The sequence below is a fragment of the Rhincodon typus genome, chromosome 5, assembly GCF_021869965.1.
Source record: "Rhincodon typus isolate 14 chromosome 5, sRhiTyp1.1, whole genome shotgun sequence".
Taxonomy (NCBI): Eukaryota; Metazoa; Chordata; class Chondrichthyes; order Orectolobiformes; family Rhincodontidae; genus Rhincodon; species Rhincodon typus.
In genome coordinates this window covers 117,132,801-117,154,603 of record NC_063336.1, presented here as the reverse complement: position 1 = coordinate 117,154,603, position 21,803 = coordinate 117,132,801, and the positions used below count along the sequence as shown (strand labels likewise).

The 21,803-nt window shown below is 42.6% G+C and overlaps 1 protein-coding gene across 1 annotated transcript in view; it reads right to left on the bottom strand.

Annotated features, from left to right (window-relative positions):
- The window catches only part of otofa (otoferlin a), a 323,207-nt gene extending 301,948 nt beyond the window's left edge, over positions 1-21,259 (bottom strand). Inside the window, exon 1 of the mRNA XM_048597126.1 lies at positions 21,181-21,259. Within this exon, the coding sequence (XP_048453083.1) occupies positions 21,181-21,259 (79 nt within the window). The remainder of the gene's footprint in view (positions 1-21,180) is intronic.
- Positions 21,260-21,803: the final 544 nt, after the last annotated feature.

The window sequence follows — 21,803 nt, the reverse complement described above, 5'->3', positions numbered from 1 at the left end:
AGCCATCACCATCCGAGGAAAAAGGCTCCCACTGTCCACCCTATCTAATCCTCTGATCATCTTGTATGTCTCTATCAAGTCACCTCTTAACCTTCTTCTCTCTAATGAAAACAGCCTCAAAACCCTCAGCCTTTCCTCATAAGACCTTCCCTCCATACCAGGCAACATCCTGGTAAATCTCCTCTGCACCCTTTCCAACGCTTCCACATCCTTCCTATAATGCGGTGACCAGAACTGTACGCAATACTCCAAGTGCGGCCGCACCAGAGTTTTGTACAGCTGCAACATGACCTCATGGCTCCGAAACTCAATCCTTCTACCAATAAAACCTAACATACTGTACGTCTTCTTAACAACGCTATCAACCTGGGTGGCAACTTTCAGTGATCTATGCACATGGACATCGAGATCTTTCTGCTCATCCACACTACCAAGAATCTTACCATTAGCCCAGTACTCTGTATTCCTGTTACTCCTTCCAAAGTGAATCACCTCACACTTTTCCGCATTAAACTCCATTTGCCACCTCTCAGCCCAGCTCTGCAGCTTATCTATGTCCCTCTGTAACCTGCAACATCCTTCCTCACTATCCACAACTCCACCGACTTTGGTGTCATCCGCAAATTTACTAAGCCATCCTTCTACGCCCTCATCCAGGTCATTTATAAAAATGACAAACAGCAGTGGCCCCAAAACAGATCCTTGAGGTACACCACTAGTAACTGAACTCCAGGATGAACATTTCCCATCAACCACCACCCTCTGTCTTCTTACAGCTAGCCAATTTCTGATCCAAACCGCTAAATCACCCTCAATCCCATGCCTCCGTATTTTCTGCAATAGCCTACCATGGGGAACCTTATCAAACGCTTTACTGAAATCCAAATACACCACATCAACCGCTTTACCCTCATCCACCTGTTTGGTCACCTTCTCGAAGAACTCAATAAGGTTTGTGAGGCATGACCTACCCTTCACAAAACCGTGTTGACTATCCCTAATCAAATTATTCCTTTCTAGATGATTATAAATCCTATCTCTTATAATCCTTTCCAACACTTTACCCACAACCGAAGTAAGGCTCACTGGTCTATAATTACCAGGGTTGTCTCTACTCCCCTTCTTGAACAAAGGGACAACATTTGCTAGTCTCCAGTCTTCTGGCATGATTCCTGAAGACAATGACGACATAAAGACCAAAGCCAAAGGCTCTGCAATCTCCTCTCTAGCTTCCCAGAGAATCCTAGGATAAATCCCATCCGGCCCAGGGGACTTATCTATTTTCACACCTTCCAGAATTGCTAACACCTCCTCCTTATGAACCTCAATCCCGTCTAGTCTAATAGACTGTATCTCAGTATTCTCCTCGACTACATTGTCTTTTTCCTGTGTGAATACTGACGAAAAATATTCATTTAGTACCTCTCCTATCTCTTCGGACTCCACGCACAACTTCCCACTACTGTCCTTGACCAGCCCCAATCTTACTCTAGTCATTCTTTTATTCCTGACATACCTATAGAAAGCTCTGGGGTTTTCCTTGATCCTACCTGCTGAAAACTTCTCATGTCCCCTCCTGGCTCTTCTTAGCTCTCTCTTTAGGTCCTTCCTGGCTAACTTGTAACTCTCAAGCGCCCTCACTGAGCCTTCACACCTCATCTCTACATAAGCCTCCTTCTTCCTCTTGACAAGAGATTCAACTTCTTTAGTAAACCACGGTTCCCTCGCTCGACCACTTCCTCCCTGCCTGACAGGTACATACTTCTCAAGGACACGCAGTAGCTGTTCCTTGAACAAGCTCCACATTTCAATTGTGCCCAGCCCCTGCAGTTTCCTTCTCCATCCTATGCATCCTAAATCTTGCCTCATTGCCTCATAATTACAGATTAGAAAATTCAGAATCTAATGAACAGGGTTTTTGACAACATCAAAGAAAGCTGTTTAACGTGACTGTCCTGATTCAGGTGGGTGTGCTAAAATGTTTGCTGTGACACCCACACAGTTGGGGAGTTAAATACCAAATAAGTTGGGGAGTTGTCTGCATTAACACTAGGGAGTATTACTGAGTGCAACGATGAAGTATTCAAACTGCTGAAACAACTCAAGAGCTGTGGTATAGCGATTTAGAGAATGCAGTCATTAAAGCAAGTGAAGACCAGATTTACTGGCTTACTTGCGAGAATGAAGGACAGAATGACATAACTGCCTCTGACTTTCCCCCATCTCCTGCTAAAAGCATATTGTTGAAAACCTGGGAGAAAATCTTAGAAAAGCTCAATGTTACATAAACCTGGAATGTCATTGAGTGTCTATAAAATCTTGAGAGGCACAGGTAGGGTAGATAGCCAACAGCTTTTCCCCATGGTAGGAGAGCCTAAAACTAGAGGGCATAGGTTTAAGGTAAGAGAGGAGAGATACAAAAGGGCTCAGAGCAGCAATTTTTCACACAGAGGATGGTGAGTGCCTGGAATCCACAAAGGGTAGTGGTGCAAGCAAGTACAATTTTGTCATTTAGGAAACATTTGGACAGGTACATGAATGGGATAGGAATGGGGGGAAATGGATCAAACACAGACAAATGGGACTAGTTTAATTGTGAAAACTGGGTGACATGGGCAAGTTGGGCCGAAGGGCCTGTTTCTATGCTATAGATCTATATGACCGTATATAATAAAAAGATATCAGATTAAATGTTTAGACACACTGTCAATACCATCATATGTTCAAACACATGGCACATGTTTGCTCTTCCACTCTTTCAAATTAGAACATGTTAATCTCTAACAGAAGGTTATTCCATTTCAGTCATGGCAGAATATAAGCAACCTGAGCAAAACTAATATCAATCGGTACAGTTTATGTGTACGTTCTACTTACAATTATCAACTGTCACAATTAAAGGAGATTCACACATAGAGGACTGAATGTACTCAGGGTGGTGGGGGGGCGGTGTTGGGTGTTTTGCTGACAGGCTTGAAGGCTACAGAGGTAATCCTGCCCAAATCAGTTTGGGAACCTCTGAATACATTTTGGAACCATCTGGCTTGTCTCTTTAAAGGACTGGAACCTGCCAACTGGAAGACCTCTTCATGCTCAGCAGTGCCACCTGGAATGGAAACCATTGACAGTGCTATGCCCAGCCGAGAGGCTACAGTGATGGACACTGCCCTGCAACTAGCTAGGTGGGGTCCGGTGTCACTGGGAGCCTGTCAGGGAAAGACCTGGGGAAGGCCCAGAGTAGTTTGTGGAAGCACGGGCCTGGTGGGGTCTGGTGACAATGGGTGAGATTATATGTGCCCAAGATAGAGGGCACCCACTAAGCCCAGCGGGAGGCCATCAGGCTTTACCAGGCAGCCTTCCGTGGCAGTGGAGGGCTAACTCACTGCAAATAAAATGCCAGTATTAGCAAAAGAAGCCAAAATGATCTGAGATTATTGATTGAACATTGTGGTTGAAGGTGCTCAACTTCCCACTTGTATCTGTGTTAATACAACTGCAAGGTTATGACAGAAGGATAGATGAATTCAGCAGCCCAATTGGTACTGACATTGATACTGGTCATATTTTAGTCTGTCTTGAAATGGTCACAATTCCTATGGCATTTTTAGTGAAGTATTCAGTGGTGGATGCTGCTGTATTTCTGCACAGATTGCAGGCCAGACAGGCAATGTACTTTCAAGACAGTTAGATGATCTTCCAGTGTCCAAGGCCCTGACTTCGCCTTCACTGCACAGTGAAGTGACATAGTGCTGAATCTTATCCGTCGGTCAGTCATATGAGGTATTACAGCCATGTAATATAGTTGCATAATGGTTAGCGCAGAACCCAAACCATGTGTAAGTCTGAGATTTTATAACAGTGTATATATTTAGTGTTGTTAACAACCTTCGAGAGATCTGTCTCAACACGTACTCAGTCATTGTGTTGTATCCAAATGGATTACAATGGCTCAAGAAGACAGCTCCCCAATAACTTCTCAAGGGTTATTAGGAATGGGCAATAAATACTGGCTTAGCCAGTGATAACCACATCCCGTGATTGAATAAAAAAAAGAGATCTGGCAGGATTTGTCAACACAAGAAACCAAGTCATGGTGGCAGCTAGCAGTGACAGATAATCAGTCCTACACAGCAGATAGCAGAGGTGGCAGCCTCGCAGACATTTTTACTAATCCAGATGAATTCTGAACTGACATTTACAAGCAACAAACAAAACTAAAGTGTTTCAATCCATTCTGAAACACAGTAGCCTCAACACAGAAGAAACATTAGTGAGTAATGTCTCTTCAAAAAAAAAGCAAGGTATGTTTGAACTAAGACAAAAAAAAAGCAGAGGTCTTATCAGTAGAACAGGGCAGGTCCAAATTAATAAAACAATCTTTGGGCTAGACACAGGCAGAAACCCTGAACAAAACTATTCTTTGTGTTAATAAAACTTTTCCTGTGTCCAGACATTTGTTCGATTCTGCCATCTTGTGTCTTGGCAATGGTGCAAAAGAAATAAAATAGGCACATGTAACATCAGTCCAATCTATCTTTTAGCACTGACATGAATTAGAGATAACTGTTCTACTTTCTTTAAAGCAGTAACAATAAGGGAGTAACAAAAGAGAAGCCAAGAATAAGAAACAATAATCATTACACTGCAATACACATCCTTTATATCACCATTTTAAAGTGCATAGAGCTTCAAAGAAAACAAAGTTCTAGGCATGGTTTGGCATTTCACTGATACCCTGTCAGAATTACAGTTATTTTGACAAAGAATAAATCTTGACTACATGGATTAACAGCTGATAAAGAAAGAAAGGTAGTCAAACTCCTTATTGAATTGGGGAATGAAAGATTAAGAAGATTTTATTCCTTGCATGATGTGAATAATGACCATAAAGATCCTGACAAATGTTTCCAGCTTTTAGAAAACCAGCTTACAGTTTGAGTGACCTTTAGGATAAACAGATTTGAGTTCATGTCATATAACCAACAAGTGAAGCAGTTAGCTGATTTGTTTGAAGGTGATGATGCAAAGGTGTAGAATGTGATTTGACCAAACCTATCGTAGTTGAAAGGCTGTAGGAACTGGTAATTGCTTCTACATCCATTAAGTCCTTTAAAGAAACACTTCTAGACAAAAGGATATAAAGTTTTATACAGATGACACGGCAAGTTTGAAGCCATTATTGTCAGCCAGCAGAATCTTTAGGTGCTTGATACGATAACAGCTATTGCAGCTATCAAAAGTCAATCGAACATCCCAACATTTTGTGAGGTGTAGCTCATCTCAGCACCAAGATAGTATCCAGAACTTTGTGCCACATGCAAGTTATGTTCTTCAGAAGGACATTGGACTAAAAGGTGCAAGGAATCCAGTTGCCAGGGAAACCCAAACTGCAACACAATGCTCCGCAGCAGCAAAAGGTACAGTATAAAAGATGTTTCCAAAGTTCCATTCATGGCACTGAAACATGTCAATGAAGATCCATATGCCCCTGCAATAAGGCAGTCTACAGAATCCAGTCAGACAATTATGTGGTCAATTTAATCCACTATTTAGATGTCAATGAAAGAGTAAAACTTTACCTCCATTCAAGTGATATACCCCAAAAGGAATGGACAACATGCACTCTGTGCCAAACATTTACACTGGTATAAGTGCAAACATCCCTTTATTCATCTTACAGGAGATATACTTGGGAAGCTAACACAGTATGGTGCAGTCTACACATGATAAGCTTACTGCTTCCAATGGATCTGACATCGCATGAATTTGTATTACCCATCTTAACTGTCAATAATGTTCCTCTAGAGGGATGCTTAAACATTTTACATTGTTGGAACAGCAGGAAGATATGTTATTGGTCTATCAGAATGCAGAGATCTGCATATTATTATGATCCAGCATCAGCTGACTATCACAATGTATATTATTTCCTTAGTGCTGTCAAGACTGCCTATGGTCCATGAGCCCAAACTCCCACTCTGTTGATGGGCCATGAAAAGAGAAGCGCTCATTAAGGACAAAGAGGCAACTGGTACCCACTGGAAGGACAACTTTAACAATCTCCTAAACAGAGGCCCTGTCTTCAACTTGAGTGTCCTTGGCTCCATCTCACAGCAAGGTATCACCACCATCTCAGCACGACCCTAACTGGCACAAGGAAGAAAAGACTATTCAACAGCTAAAGAATAATGGGATGATGCTGTGGCCTTAAGAGGTATATTTTGTCCTGGCTTTCTTTTGAAGGGAGAGGTACTGAGCAGTCTACCAGAGCCACTAGAGTAAGCAGCTTGTGAGGTCTTGGGTTTTTTTTATAAGTTGGAACAATAGAAGCAGCAAAATCCAGGAGGACAGAATATCGAAAGACAATTCTGAAAGTGAGAGAGAGACAGTGAGAGAGAGAACTCCCGTTTTTCAGCTGGAGCAAAGAGAGATGTGACAGCTTTTCATAATCCCAGCAGCTTCTGCTGAAAGCTAAGCAAAAGATCCTGGTTCTATGGGAGTTGACCACACCCCTTCAGGCTGCTTCTATTGTTCCAACTTTAAAAAAAAGGCCTCAGAAACTATTTACTGTAGTGATTCTGATAGACTGCTCAGCATCTTTGCCTTAAAAAAAGGACAAAATAACTTCTTTAAGCCACAGCATTGTCACAATAATGAGGCATCAGGAACACATAGAATTCCCACCAAGCACTGCTACAATATGGCAGAGAAGCACTATTATCTTGAACATGTGACATAATTTCCCATCCACAATAAAAACGGAAATACCTGGAGAAGCTCAGCATGTCTGGTAGCATGTGTGGAAACAGAAACAGAGTTAACAATTCAGGTGATGTCCTAGTGGCATTATCACTAGACCATTAATCCAGAAACCCAGCTAATGTTATGGGGACCCGGGTTCGAATCCCACTACGGTAGATGGTAGAATATGAATTCAATAATTAAAAAAAAGTCTGGAATTAAGAATCGACTGATCACCATGAAATCATTGTCGTTTGTTAGAAAAACCCATCTGGTTCACTAATGTCTTTCAGGGAAGGAAATCTGCCATATTTACCTGGCCTGGCTTACATGTGACTCCAGACCCACAGCAAAGTTGTTGACTCTCAATTGCCTACTGAAATGGCCGAGCAAGCTATTCAGTTGTACCAATTGCTACAAAGTCTCAAAGAAATGAAACCGGACGGATCACCTGGCATCGATCCATGCACCGGAAAAGACAACGGCAGAAACAGCCCTGTTGACCCTGCAAAGTCCTCCTCACTAACATCTGGGGGTTAGTGCCAACATTGGGAGAGCTGTCTCACAGACTAGTCAAGCAACAGCCTGAAATAGTCATACTCACAGAATCATACCTTACAGACAATGTCCCAGACACCACCATCACCATCCCTGGATATGTCCTGTCCCACCGGCAGGACAGACCCAGCAAAGGTGGTGGCACAGTGGGATATAGTCGGGAGGGAGTTGCTCTGGGAGTCCTCAACATTGACTCCAAACCCCATGAAGTCTCATGGCTTCCAGTTAAACATGGGCAAGGAAACCTCCTGCTGATTACCACATACCGTCCTCCCTCAGCTGATGAATCAATACTCCTCAATGTTGAACAACATTTAGAGGAAGCACTGTGGATGGTAAGGGCACAAAATGTACTCTGGGTGGGGGATTTCAATGTCCACCACCAAGAGTGACTCAGCAGCAGTAATACTGATCGAGCTGGTCGGGTCCTAAAGGACATAGCTGCTAGACTGGGTCTGCGGCAAGTGGTGAGGGAACCAACAAGAGGGAGAAACATATTGGTGTGGAGACGAAGTCCCAGCTTCACATTGAGAATAACTTCCATTGTGTTGTGTGGTACTGTCACCGTGCTAAATTGGACAGACTTCGCATAGATCTAGCAATTCAAGACTGGGCATCCATGAGGTGCTGTGGGCCATCAACAGCAGCAGAATTGTACTCCAGCACAATCTGTAACTTCATGGCCCGGCATATCCCCCACTCAACCATTGCCATCAGGCCAGGGGATCAACCCTGGTTCAATGGCGAGTGTAGGGGGTCATGCCAGGAGCAACACCAGGCATACCTGAAGATGAGTTGTCAACCTGGTGAAGCCACCAAACAGGACTACCTGCACACCAAACAGTGAAAGCAGCAAATGATAGGCAGAGCTAAGCAATCCCACAACCATCGGATCAGATTTAAGCTCTGCAATCCTGCCACATCCAGTCGTGAATGGTGGTGGACAATTAAACAACTCACTGAGGAGGACGCTCCACAAATATCCCCATCCTCAATGATGGAAGGGCCCAGCACATCACTGCAAAAGATAAGGCTGAAGCATTCACAGCAAACTTCAGCCAGAAGTGCCAAGTGGATAATCTATCTCGGCCTCCTACAGTGGTCCCCAGCATTACAGATACCAGTCTTCAGCTAAATTGATTCACTCCACATGATATCAAGAAACGGTTGGGGACACTGGATATTGCAAAGGCTACAGGCCCTGACAACATTCTGGCAATAGTACTGAAGACTTGTGCTCAAGAACTTGCTGCTCCCCTAGCCAAGTTGTTCCAGTACAATTACAACACTGGCATCGACCCGGCAATGTGGAAAATTGCCCAAGTATGTCCTGTACGTAAAAAGCAGGACAAATCCAACCTGGCCAATTACTGCCCCATCAATCTACTCTCGATCATCAGTAAAGTGATGGAAGGTGTCACTAACAGTGTTATCAAAGCAGCACCTATTCAGCAATAACCTGCTCAGTGACGCCTAGTTTGGGTTCCGCCAGGACCACTCAGCTCCTGACCTCATTACAGCTTTGGTTCCAATATGGACAAAAGAGCTGAATTCCAGAGGTGAGGTGAGAGTGACAGCCCTTGATATCAAGGCTGCATTCGACCAAGTGTGGCATCAAGGAACCCTAGTAAAACTGGAATCAATGGATATCAGGGGGCAAACCTCTGGTGGTTGGAGTCATACCTGACACATTGGAAGATGGTTGTGGTTGTTGGAAGTCAATCATCTCAGCTCCAGGATATTTCTGCAGGAGTTCCTCAAGGTAGTGTCCTAGGCCCAACAATTTTCAGTTGCTTCATCAATGACCTTCCCTCCATCATAAGTGGGGTTGTTCGCCGATGATTGCACAATGTTCAACACCATTCATGACTCCTCAGATACTGAAGCAGTCCATGTTCAAATGGAAAAGATCTGGACAATATCCAGGTTTGGGCTGACAAGTGGCAAGTGACATTTGTGCCACACAAATGCCAAGCTATGACCATCACCAATAAGGGACAATTTAACCACCGCCCCTTGACATTTAATTGTGTTCCATTACTGAATCCCCCACTGTCAACATCCTGAGAGTTATCATTGAGCAGAAGCACAACTGGCTTCACCACATAAACACAATGGCTGCAAGAGCAGGTCAGAAGCTAGGAAAACTGCGGGGAGTAACTCACTTCCTGACTCCTCAAAGCCTGTCCACCATCTACAAGGTACAAGTCAGGAGTGTGATGGAATACTCCCCACTTGCCTGGATGGGTGCAGCCCCAACAACACTCAAGAAGCTTGACACCATCCAGGAAAAAGCAGCCCACTTGATTGGCATTGCATCCACAAACATCCACTCCCTCCACCATCGATGCTCAGTAGCAGCAGTGTGTACTATCTACAAGATGCACTGCAGAAATTCACCAAATATTGTCAAACAGCATCTTCCAAACCCATGACCACTTCCATCTAGAAGGACAAGATCAGCAGACATATGGGAACACCACCACCTCCAAGTTCCCCTCCAAGCCACTCACCATCCTGACTTGGAAATATATCGCCGTTCCTTCACTGTCGCTGGGTCAAAATCCTAGAATTCCCTCCCTAATGACATTGTGTATCAACCTAGAGCACATGGACTGCAGCGGTTCAATAAGACAGCTCACCACCACCTTCTCAAGGGCAACTAGGGATAGGCAAGAAATGCTGGGCCCAGACAGTGATGCCCACATCCCACACATGAATAGAAAGGTCCAGGGACCCTATTTCAAAAGGGTCTGAAGAAAGCTCTGAAGAAGGGTCACTGGACCTGAAGCATTCACTCTGTTTCGGTCTCTACAGATGCTGTCAGACCTACTGAGTTTCTCCAGCAATTTCTGTTTTTGTTTCTGATTTCCAGCATCTGTGGATCTTGTGCATAATTGGAAGGAAAGTTGGCAGCCAGCTGAAGCGTTGAAAGGAGCCTGGCTCAGTGGTGTAACATGCTGTGGATGGGCCGAATGGTCACTAGTGGGACTTCCATTCGTTGGTGGGAGGAGAGCCTACTCTCTAAAGCTGATACCCAATTGAATTGACTGGCAGTCCCTCCGGCCTCAGAGGTCTATAGGGGGTGCTGCCAGGATTACAGCCAGTCCCAGGTCGAAGGCCCCAATGAACATTGGACCTAGGTGGCTTTGGTTTGGAGCCAGGGCCCTGATGAATTTAGTAACAAGGGCTGTACAGAGGGTTTTATACTGTTTAAAGGAGGGGAGGATTTGGGAGAAGGGCAGCATAGGCTTATAGCAAAAATATACAGCGGCATTACAGGGCAGCTATTTGGATAACGATATCCAGAGTGGGATGGGAAGGACAGAGGGTACACATATAGAAAAACAGCAGCGCTCAGGGTCTAAGGAGGAAGAAGTGGTAAAAAGGCAAAATTAATGGCTTTTTACTTGAATGCACTTTGTATTCAGATCAAGGTAAATTACATAACAGCACAAATAGAAGTAAATGGATATGATCATATCGCCATTATAGAGACATGGTTACAAGGAGATCAAAGCTGGGAAATAAATATTCTGGGTATGCAACTTTTCGAAAGGAGGATCAGAAAGGAAAGGGTGGTGGGGTAGCTTTGCTAGCACGAATGGGATACGTACGATAGCAAAAAATGGTCTTTGATTGGGAGAAGTAGAATCCATATTGTTTAAGACAAGAAATAACAAAGGAAAGAAGATACTGGTGGGAATAGTCTATAGACCCCCTAATGGCGGCTATAAGGTAGGAGTTTGCTAATGAAGATGAAAATGTTGATGAGTGTCCTAATTGAAGCCTTGGACATTATGAAGGGTTATAATCAGGGAAACCATTAGAGATTGTTTCCACTTGTTGGTGAAATGGCAGAAAATGTGCAAAATATTTAGAATAATTATAAGGAAAAATAAAGGGAATGTATTAGGACAGATGGTGGTTTAAAAAGATTAAAAATTCTAAATTGCAAACATGTTGAAACACAATGTATTCCTTCTTCTAAAAGTGAACTGCTACAAAAGCAGATGAGTGGAATTAGACTTGATGGTTGATGAAGGGAACACCACCAGTACAGACTTGATGGGGCAAATGGACTGTGACTTTTTGTCATTCCTTTTGCTGCGTGTTTGACAATGCCGTACTACACACAGCACACACCCAAATCAGATGAACAGTCCAGTTGTTATTAACTGAAAAACGTAGTCAAAGTACATTATTGTTTGAGCTAGAATGAGCCTGTATTTTTATAAACTAGAACACTTTATGACCTACTTTTCATCAGGAATGTTCATACCTTTTCTCTTCATGGACTGCTTAGCTGCAGATCATAGAACATCAAAGCCACATTCAAAGTTGACATCAAAGATCCTATTAATCCGTTTTCATCTCAAACCTCATATTCTTGGTGTTTTGATATGGAATAGTGTTAAAAATAGCCCTTTCCAAGTCCCAGGTCCGTGACAAGAACTGGAGCAAATCAGAGAGCAAGCCGAATAAATTTGAGTTGTTGGTTTTAGTCGGTTGCATTCAAGGTTTATCAGCTACAGTTGGTACAGGGGGTATAGTTTGGATAGCCTTAATATCTCAGGACACCAAGCTCTACAATACACCTGGAAATTAAATTTATTTTAATTACACTGTGTAGAAAAAAACCCCCAATACACTCATTGTAAACACTACTACAATAAGGGCTGACTTTCAGAATGAGTGCTACCAGTGTGGCGGTGGGGGGGGGGGGTGCGGTTTCATCATATATTACAGAGTTGCTCATGACCTTCTGCCATTAATAAGGGGCAGAAATAGTGTGTCTGCACCAATAGTATGCATTTTGGGAAACTAGCCCTCCAGGTCACTTTTGTTTTATACATTATTGCATGATTTTTCACACTGTCATTTCAATTGAAAGTCCAGTAATGTTCCAATTGTTATCCTTCAAGAGCAATTTAATTGTTTAATCAATTATTTGTTTACCTTCTAATTGCAATAACATATTTGTAAAATAAACACACACACACCCACTCTCTCTCTCTCACACACAAGGATCTTTTTCGAAAAAAATAATCAGAACACAGTCTGTTTCCAATCAGACCTCATTTTAAGATGTTCAATATTATACAGGAATTGCTATGTAGGGTTGAGAGATTATCATCCTCCAATGTAAGTGTTGAACACTTTCATGTTCATGTTTTAATATTTAAATATATATTATGCCAGGTACAATATCACTTCAGGCAATATTTTTCTTATTCATAACCAGTTGAGAAAGTTACCCATTTGAAGATATATCTATATATGGGGAACATTTCTATGGAACATGGGGAAACCATGTTCATTGCATCTCCTGTTATACCAACAGAGTCACATTACAGCTTGATGATACCGAACAGCCTTGGAATAAAATGAACTGCATTATGTGAGCTAAATCATTGACATAACAAGCTCAAACAGTAATGCATGAAAGGCAGCAGGTAGATAGAGTGGCACATGTGCAGAATGGAAGGTGGGTAGTTTGTCATGAGCTAAGTAGTAAATAATCAGAAATTTACACACTGTGGTGTTTTGAGCTCCATCAGTTTACTTACTGCCACTTCCCTGGTAATTAAAATTGTGCCGAGTTCTCTGTCCCTGCTCCTTGTGATTTACAGCTACTACTGGACTGATTATGACTTATTGGAATGGATACCCAACAATCTTGTCTGAAAATTCTGAAAACAATCAATTTATTCTAAATGAAGTAACTCACACAGGCTGATAATTAACCTGTTTGGCGTCAGTAGCTATACACCTTTGTTGGCCAACAAATCCTGGTGTTGGACCCAAACTCAGAGCTCCTAGCTACCATTGCATTTCATCTCTTTTGTACTGTAACAAAGTTAATGAATCAAATGTCAACGTCAATCTAAGACAAAAAATCCTCTCTTTCCGTTACAATAGGTTCCCTTGAGTAATACTTAACAGTACAACAGACAGTGTTGTGAGGTTCAAGGTTCTTGGGGTAGATTAGAATTATAAACACAGATGGTTATGGTCTTATTGAATGGTAGAGCAGGTGCAAGGATCTGCATTGTCTGCTTCTCCTCCTATTTTGTATGCTTGTATGCTCATATGGATTGGCCTAAAGCTGCTTCAGTGAGATGGAATTTCATAGAAATTATAGAATCCCTACAGTGTGAAAGTAGACTATTCAGCCCATTGAGTCCATAACCAACTCTCCAAAGAGCATCCCACCTACGCCCATCTCCTAACCTATCCCTGTAAGTCTGCATTCCCCATGGCTAATCCACTAACTGATATATCCCTGGACGCCACAGTGCAATTTAGCATGGCCAATCCACCTAGCCTGCACATCTTTGTACTGTGAGACAAAACCAGAGCACCTGGTGGAAACCCATGCAGACATGGGGAGAATGTGCAAACTCCACACAGACAGTCACCCAAGGCTGGAATCAAATCCAGGTCCCTGACAACATGAGGCAGCAGTGCTGACCACTGAGCTGCTGATGAGATAGATTCTTTTCTTAGTTTTATAGTTACAGAGCATCAATCTGACAAGGAAAAGGCTCAAGGAATGGTAGTGCCATTGTAAAAGCGCTGAGTTAACACAGTCAAATGTTAACCTTTCTGAGGAAGGGTCACTTGACCCAAAATGTTAACTCTGATTTCTCTCCATAGATGCTACCAGACATCTATGGAGAGCTTTTCCAGCAATTTCTGTTTTTGTTTCTGAGTTAACACAGTGCAGCAGAGGTCTGCATTCTACTAAATGTCTTCTGAAATACTGTTCACCTTTCTGGAAAAATGAAAACATGGTACAAAACCATGTCCAGGCAATTTTAAATGGGGTTTCCAGAGGGTGCTTTGCTTTTTACTTTGTTATTAGATCATAGAAAATACATTCTGGGATTTGGGGTTCCCTATGAAGTTAGTCTGAAGCATAGATCTCCAAGAATTGCTACAGAAAATAGTGCAAAATCAAAGTCTCAAAACATTACTCAAATTAAAAATGAGCTTCTGTAGTAAAGTCATGACAGTGATGATATATAGAAGGAAGATATGAATTTAAGACAGCCAGAGAATTTACAATGGTTTTTGTTCCTGCTCCACCTCCATTTCCTCTGCTATCTTCAAGAATCCATCCTTGGTCACTTCTATCTCTCATGCACATGCTGCCTTTTGCCAACATCATCTGTTTGTTTGTTTTCCAATATCCAGTACTGGCTGAGCATCAATTTTCTTCCGTCGAATATTGGGAAAACTGAAGGCTCCATTCCAGCTCCAAACTCCGCTTCCTAGCTACAGACATCATTCGATTCCTTACAGCAGTCTCAGATTGTCAGTCTGTTTCATCCTTAATGTCACATTTAACCCTGACAAGAAACCGCTGACCTCATGCCATCAGTAAGACAACCACTTTTCATTTCTGTAACATTGGTTGACTTCATCTCATTTTGGCTCATCTGCTGCTGACACCCTCCTCCATGCCTTTAGACCTCACAGTTCTGGCTGGCCTCCCATGTTCTATCCTTCTTAAACTTTGAAATCACTAAATCTTTGCTGCCCATATCTTAAATTCCTCTACCAGCCCTGTGCACACTAACCTACATTGATTCCTGATTAACCAATGTCTTGATTTTTATTCTGAATTGCTTTCAAGTTTTTCCATGATTTTCCTTTCCCTATTTCAGACCCACAACCATGGCAATTGTTGTCATGACAATGGATCATAGCCGTGATTTACTTATAGATGTACAGAAATGTTATGATTATTTGGTTCTTAAGAAAAGGACATACAAGCCAGAGATGGCTGAGAATGCAATTCAGTGACTACCCGGAAAATTCCTGTGTGGGTTTCACCCAGTCTCAAGAGACACCAGGTAACGTTCAGGAATTTCAGAGAAATCCTACATGCAATGCAAATTTTGAATGATCTCCTGTGAGTAACGTCCCTTTACTTTGGAGATAATGTGAGGTAAAAGAAAGCAGTCTGGGCAAAATACATGAGTATATTCTCCCCTGCCAGGAATATACAAGAGAAGGGGTTAAATAAACTGCTTCATCTCTGCTCTGGGGTGTTAGTAAGGAGTGCTAGTGCTGGAGTGCTGTGATACTGGACTACAGAATGCTGTGAATGTTAGAATTGACAACATCTACTGGATATCCCTGCAGTGAAAGGGAAAAGTTTGGAAAATCTCTCTCCCTCACTTCGATAGCTGGAAGCATGGTATTAATCAAAAGCCAGAATTTAACAGAAACTAGCCAACTCCTTTCAACTAATCTGCAGAACCCAGAATTTCCAAAGCAATTGCTCAGCTGTGAGTGTCAATGCCACTAGAAACATCCAACTGAATGGCCACAATGTTTCACAATCTACTCTGATGGACAAACCAAACGCTGATTCATGTATCTGTTTTAACTATTATCTTTTTATTCACTTCCAATCTATCTGTCTTATTTTTCCTTTAGTAACTAACAAAGCCACAGTTGGCTCAAGAAAATCTGGTTCATTTCGCTCCTTTAAAACAGAAGTGGAACAGAAAGGAAAGGGATACTGGTTTTGAGTTATTCTTTTGAATAAAGAAGGAAAGCTAGTTCCTCTGTTCTGACCTGTGATCAGAACAAATTAGGGACTTTGCCCAGGGACTGGTCATAACACAAGGTATCTGTAGCCCTCTAATTTTGGCCTTTTGTCCATCATCAGTTATAATTGTAATTGATGGTTATGTTCTCAGTCGCTGAGACCCCCAAGTTCTGGAGTTCCTTCCCTGTCTCTCTAGCAGATTTTCTTCATTTAAAACATTGCATAAAGCCTATTTCTTTGATCAAACTTTTGGTCACTTGACCCAATATCTCCTTCATCACCCCTCATTGCCCATGTAAAGCACCTTGGGATATTCCATTACGTTAAAGAACTTATGTAATATAATGGTTGTGTTGTTGTTGCCATGGTATATTGCATCTTTTCCAACATTAGCATGTCCCAAAACACTTTACAGCCAATTAAGTATTTTCTGAAGAAGGGTCTAGGCCCAAAACATCAGCTTTCCTGCTCTTCTGATGCTGCTTGGCCTGCCGTGTTCATCCAGCTCTACACCTTGTTATCTAAGTATTTTTGAAGTATAGTCTTTGTAAGGCATGGTAACTACATCCTAATTACTTGTTCACTTTACTAACTGTTGTTATGGAGGTATATTATTTGAAATATTAGTTGCATTTGCCCATTACTATTGGGGAGTGCTGTTATCACTGAGCTATTCATCCAGAGACCAAGGCAATATTCTGGGAACTTGGGTTTGAATCCTGCCATGGCAGGTGGTAGAATTTGAATTCAATAAAAATTTGGAATTAGGAGCCTAATAGTAACCATGAAGCCATTGCTAATGTTGGAAAAACTCATCTGGTTCACTAATGCCCTTTAAGGAGGGAAGCTGCCATCCTTATACAGTCTGGCCTACATGTGACACCAGACCCAACAATGCTGATGATCCTCAAATGCCTCTGGGAGATGAAGAAATGGCATTGAATGCTGGCTATCCAGTGCTGCTCACATCCTGTGAATGACTTAAAAAAATACAAGCTGCTCAACGAGAGTCACTGAGCCTACAATACTTTCAGGGAGAGGTGGTGTGACCAAGTTAGGAAGGGTGAACTGATTCCTTTCCTCGTCCAATGTCATTATAACACCAACAAACTGTAGTCTATAGATTTGCTCAACTAACAATACATCTCAGGTATTAAATACATGCATTGAACCATTCTTTGGTTTACAAGTTGTCTTGTTCCTTTGAAACACTCCTCCGAGGTGGCTAATTTCACTCAGTTTACAGTGAATTGAAATCTTGATTTTTAGGCGTTTCAATGAAAATCTTTTGTGGAGTTGTCAGATTTTGACTAAATACTTTGGTGAAAAAGAATGCTATGCATTTTGATTGGCTTAGCCCTAACTGGTTCCTGTTATAGATGCATTGAATTCAGTGATACATTTACAACATAATTTGTATGTACAAATGACACTTACAAGAATGAAACAGTGAATCAGAAATAATTACACAGGTATTTCAAAATATATTTGTATTGTTTTTTTTGTTTGAACTGTAATATCAAGCAAAATCAGTAATTTCTCTGGATTTTAAAGCTTCAGTTATATTCTTTGAAACTGTTGCAAATGCATTCAGATACGAAAACAGGACTGTAACTCTCTGATGGACTTGATTCTGATTGTGCTAGAACTGATCAATGTGGGCGAATGTGACTGATACACAGCCTGGGTTTCTAAATGTATGGTGTAAAACTAATGTAAAACCAGAATTACAAATGCGTTGGTGTTCAGTAGCTTCTCTTCGCACTGTGTAGATGTAGTATTGAATTTTTGTAAACATTATTCTAGGTAGCACTGCTGCCTCCGTGTCAGAGAGCTTTACATCCAATATTCACTCTCCAGGCCCCAGGCTTGGGCAAATAATTTCACATGACACTGCAGTGGTGTACTGAACGAGTGCTACAATGCTGGGGGTACCGACCTGCATCTGAGATGTCACACTGAGACCTTCATGTAAATGTAGGGCCTTGGGGAGTGTTGTAGAACAGACGGACCTGGGGGTGCAGGTACATAATTCTTTGAAGTCTGTGTCACATACAGACAAGGTGTTTAAAAAGGCATTTGGCACACTTGCCTTCATTGCTCAGTCCTTTGAGTATAGGAGTTGGGAAGTCATGTTGAGGTTGTACAGGACATTGGTGAGGCCTTTTCTAGAATGCTGTGTCCAGTTCTGGTTGCCCAGTTATAGGAGGGATATTATCAAGCTGGAGAGTGTTCAGATGAGATTTACCAGGATGTTGCCAGGTAAGGAAGATTTGTTATAAGGTTATAAAGAAATCCTGGATAGGTTGGGACTTTTTCCACTGGAGTGTAGGAGGTTGAGAGGTGACCTGATAGAAGTTTACAAAAAAATGAGAGGTATAGAGAGAATTAATGGTTGTTGTCTTTTCCCTAGGATGGGGGATGTTAAGACTAGTGGACACGTGTTTAATGTCAGAGGAGAAAGGCTTAAAAAAGACACGAGACGTAACAGTTTTATACAGAGCTTGGTTCATGTTTGGAATGAACTTCCTGAGGAAGTGGTGGAGTCAGAGATAAAACAGTGTGGAACTGGAGGAACACAGCAGGCCAGGCAGCATCAGAGGAGCAGGAAAACTGAGTTTCGGATCTGGACCCTTCTTCAGAAATGGGGGAGAGGAAGGGGGCTCTGAAATAAATAGAGTGGGGGCACGGTGATCGAAGGTGGATAATGGAGCAGATAGGCGGGAGAGAAGATGGACAGGTCAAGGAGGTGGGGATGAAGCTAGTAAGGGTGAGTGTAGGTAGGGAGTTGGGATAGGGGTTGGTCAGTGAGAAGGAAGTGGTGGATGTGGGTACAATTACAACAAGTAGATAAGTACATGAATAGGAAAGGTTGGAAGGATATGGGCCCAGAACAGGCAGGTGGGACTAGTTTAGTTTGGGATTATGTTTGGCATGGAATAGTTGGACTGAAGGGACTGTTTCTGTGCTGTATGACTCTATGACTCTATAACCCAAAACAGAGGGCACACTTTGAATATGCGCATTGACCTGTTGCACCTTCCTGGTCAACCTTCGTTCTCAATCAACAGCACGAAAACAAGTGATCTGGTCATTTATCTCACTGAGGTTTGAGAGCTATATTTTACAAATTTGGCACGTTTGCCCCTGTTATCACATTTCAAAATTCAATTTACTTTGAAGCTCTTTGGAATAGCCAAAGACCATGAAACTTGTTGTATAAATACAAATTGGTGCTTCAAGAAAATCAGCAACCTGCTGTCGTCAGCTTAAAATACAGCTGCTGGGGAGGCAGAGATCCGTGTGCAGGAGCCGGTTCTCTATAAATTGGACTTTCGTGCAGCTATCGATTTTAGACACGGACTGTAGTATGAGTCTCAACAGAGAGATGGAAGCTTCAATGCGCAATCTACAGTTTTCATTAAAGTGACACGGATTATTTCAACTAAACATCTGACGGCGTGAACAATGCAAGCGATTGTACTTTTCCCCATTACACTGTAGGGCAGTTGATAAAACGTTTAGCGGTAATCATCGTTCTATTGTGTAGTCACGGGGCAAGTTACTTCACAGCATCCTGTTAAATGAACTTTACATTAATCTGCTGACACTGGGACATTCCCCCTGTTGTTTCCGCTGTTCTTACTTAGCTATGCACAGAATGACGAGAAAAGGAAACCGCAGAATTACTCTTCAAACAGCGAGATTAACATTTTGGAGAAACTCCGCAGGTCTGGCAGCATCTCTGGAGAGAAAGCACAGTTAACTTTCAGGTTACTTGTCCCGAAACATTAACTCTGTTCCTCTCTCCACAGCAGCTGCTGAGTTTCTGCAGCGCTTTCTGGTTTTGTTTCAGATTTCCAGCCTCCGCAGTTCTTGGTTTTAATTTCAGTTTCAATATTCTTGGCCAAGGTAGCAGACCAATAGTGAATAAATTCAGGTAATTTACTCCGTCCTCCAGCTCAGGGAAAGTTTGTAAAATTCAATTATGGCTAAAGGAGCTCATTCCATACATTAAATCCCTTTGTGTTCTTGTCGTTAACTACAATTTCTATCCTTATATCCACACAAGCGGAAAAGAGTAAAAAGGCTCTGTTATTACAGCATGAGAAAGAAACTTGAAAGGAACCAGCAAGTTTCTTGATTTGAACATTTCTTCCAAGCCTTTTCGCTGACTTTTACACAACTATTGAATTATTCCCTCAGGTTAGAGAGCCAGGAATGGTAGATTGGATTCGAGCTTCCTCATTGTTTCTTTCAATATTGCCTTTTCTGTTTTTTTTATTTCAGATTCCCAGAATCATTCCCAGCATTGTACATTGATGTCAATAACCAATATTCTGTCTTCCCTGGCCCTAACCCCTAAGCATCAGTCATACAGGCCAGGTACCAACCTCCCCCATCCCCACCCCCCTCCAAGTGCCTGCTCATCGCAAGAATTAGTTTCAGCATAAAAGCCCACGGAGGTTCAACAATAAACAAAACCAGAAAGAAATGATCAGAATCTCACAGCTCTCCCCCAGACTGGAGGAAGAAAGATTTTTTTTTAAATCAACATATTCAGGGATGTTTTGACGAAGCTCTGGAGCAGGTAGGACCCAGGGCTCCTGGCTTAGAGGTAGGGACAGTTCCACTGTACCACAAGAACCCTTAGGAGTAAGGATTTCTTTTAAAGTTTAACCTATGTTTCTAATCAACTGTTCAGAGATGCTATTACATACCTCTACAGCGGGTGGGACTTGAACCCGGGGCTCCCGGTCTAGTGTAGGGGCACTACCACTGAACCACAAGAGCCCTCAGGGGTAAGGAGTTGGAAAAGATTGGAATTGGTATCAGTTGCTTTCTCTAGCAATGACTGGGATGGCTGCATAATTAACAGGGATTTAAACCGGGGAGCTGTGTCCGCATCGTTAAAAACCATTCAACTGTGATGTAAGTAGAACGAGGCATTCAGTTTGTTTTCATGTATTACATGTAGGCTATACACCGTGGTTAGTCCATCTAGTTAAACAGATGAGCTCCGATAATATCTCAGAGGCAGCAGAACTAGTTAACTCGCATTCGAGCCGCTGTTTACACGGACTCCAATTCACACAGAGCAGTGTACCCAGCTCCCAGGCTAATCCCGAACTTTCTCCACTGCCAGCATTGGAGCAGGACTCACCCTGGGGTCAGGATACAGCTCCCCCTGAGCGAGCTGTTATCGATACCTGACAAACACATTGTATTGCCTTACGCTGCGTTTCTAACACTGCGGCTAAAACACACTGTGCAGCTCAGAACAATGCCCACCGCTCACAAGTCCCTCTACTTACCTCGGAAAGCTACTTTGGCGATCCTGTCTCCTTTCCCTCGGAGGTCGGTGACGGTTTTCAGGTGGACCAAGAGAGCCATGCTCTCGGAGTGAGTGGGAAAAGCTGGAGCTGGGGGAAGCCACGCCGTTTCCAGCCCCTCTCAGTCTAACACACTGCAGTGCCGCTCGCTACCCTCTCAATAATTCACAAGTTTCATTAACAAAGCGCCTTTCGCGGATCGCTGACAGACATTGTTTATTGAAGCCACTCCACGATCATGTTTACTGTCATTCAACCGGCGCCGGTTCTGCTCATCCAGCTGTTGGCTGCGGTAATTTACATTTCAAACTGCAGCAGATGCATTTTCCACGTGAACCCTGGCTCTGCTCGCACCTAGTTCCTACACACACACACACACACACACACACATCGATGTGGAACAGCGTGCTGGTGCATTGAGGGGTATCCTGTAGCACACAATATTCCTACTCTGTCATGTCCTCAGGACCCCGAAGAGCGGAACGGGGAAGTGGTCTCGTATATTGTGATGGAAAGTGACAAGCTTGAAATGAATGATGCGCTCTCTGTAATATAATCTGTGGGTTGACCAGTACAAAGCTCAGCCAGATAAGCCAGATAATTTG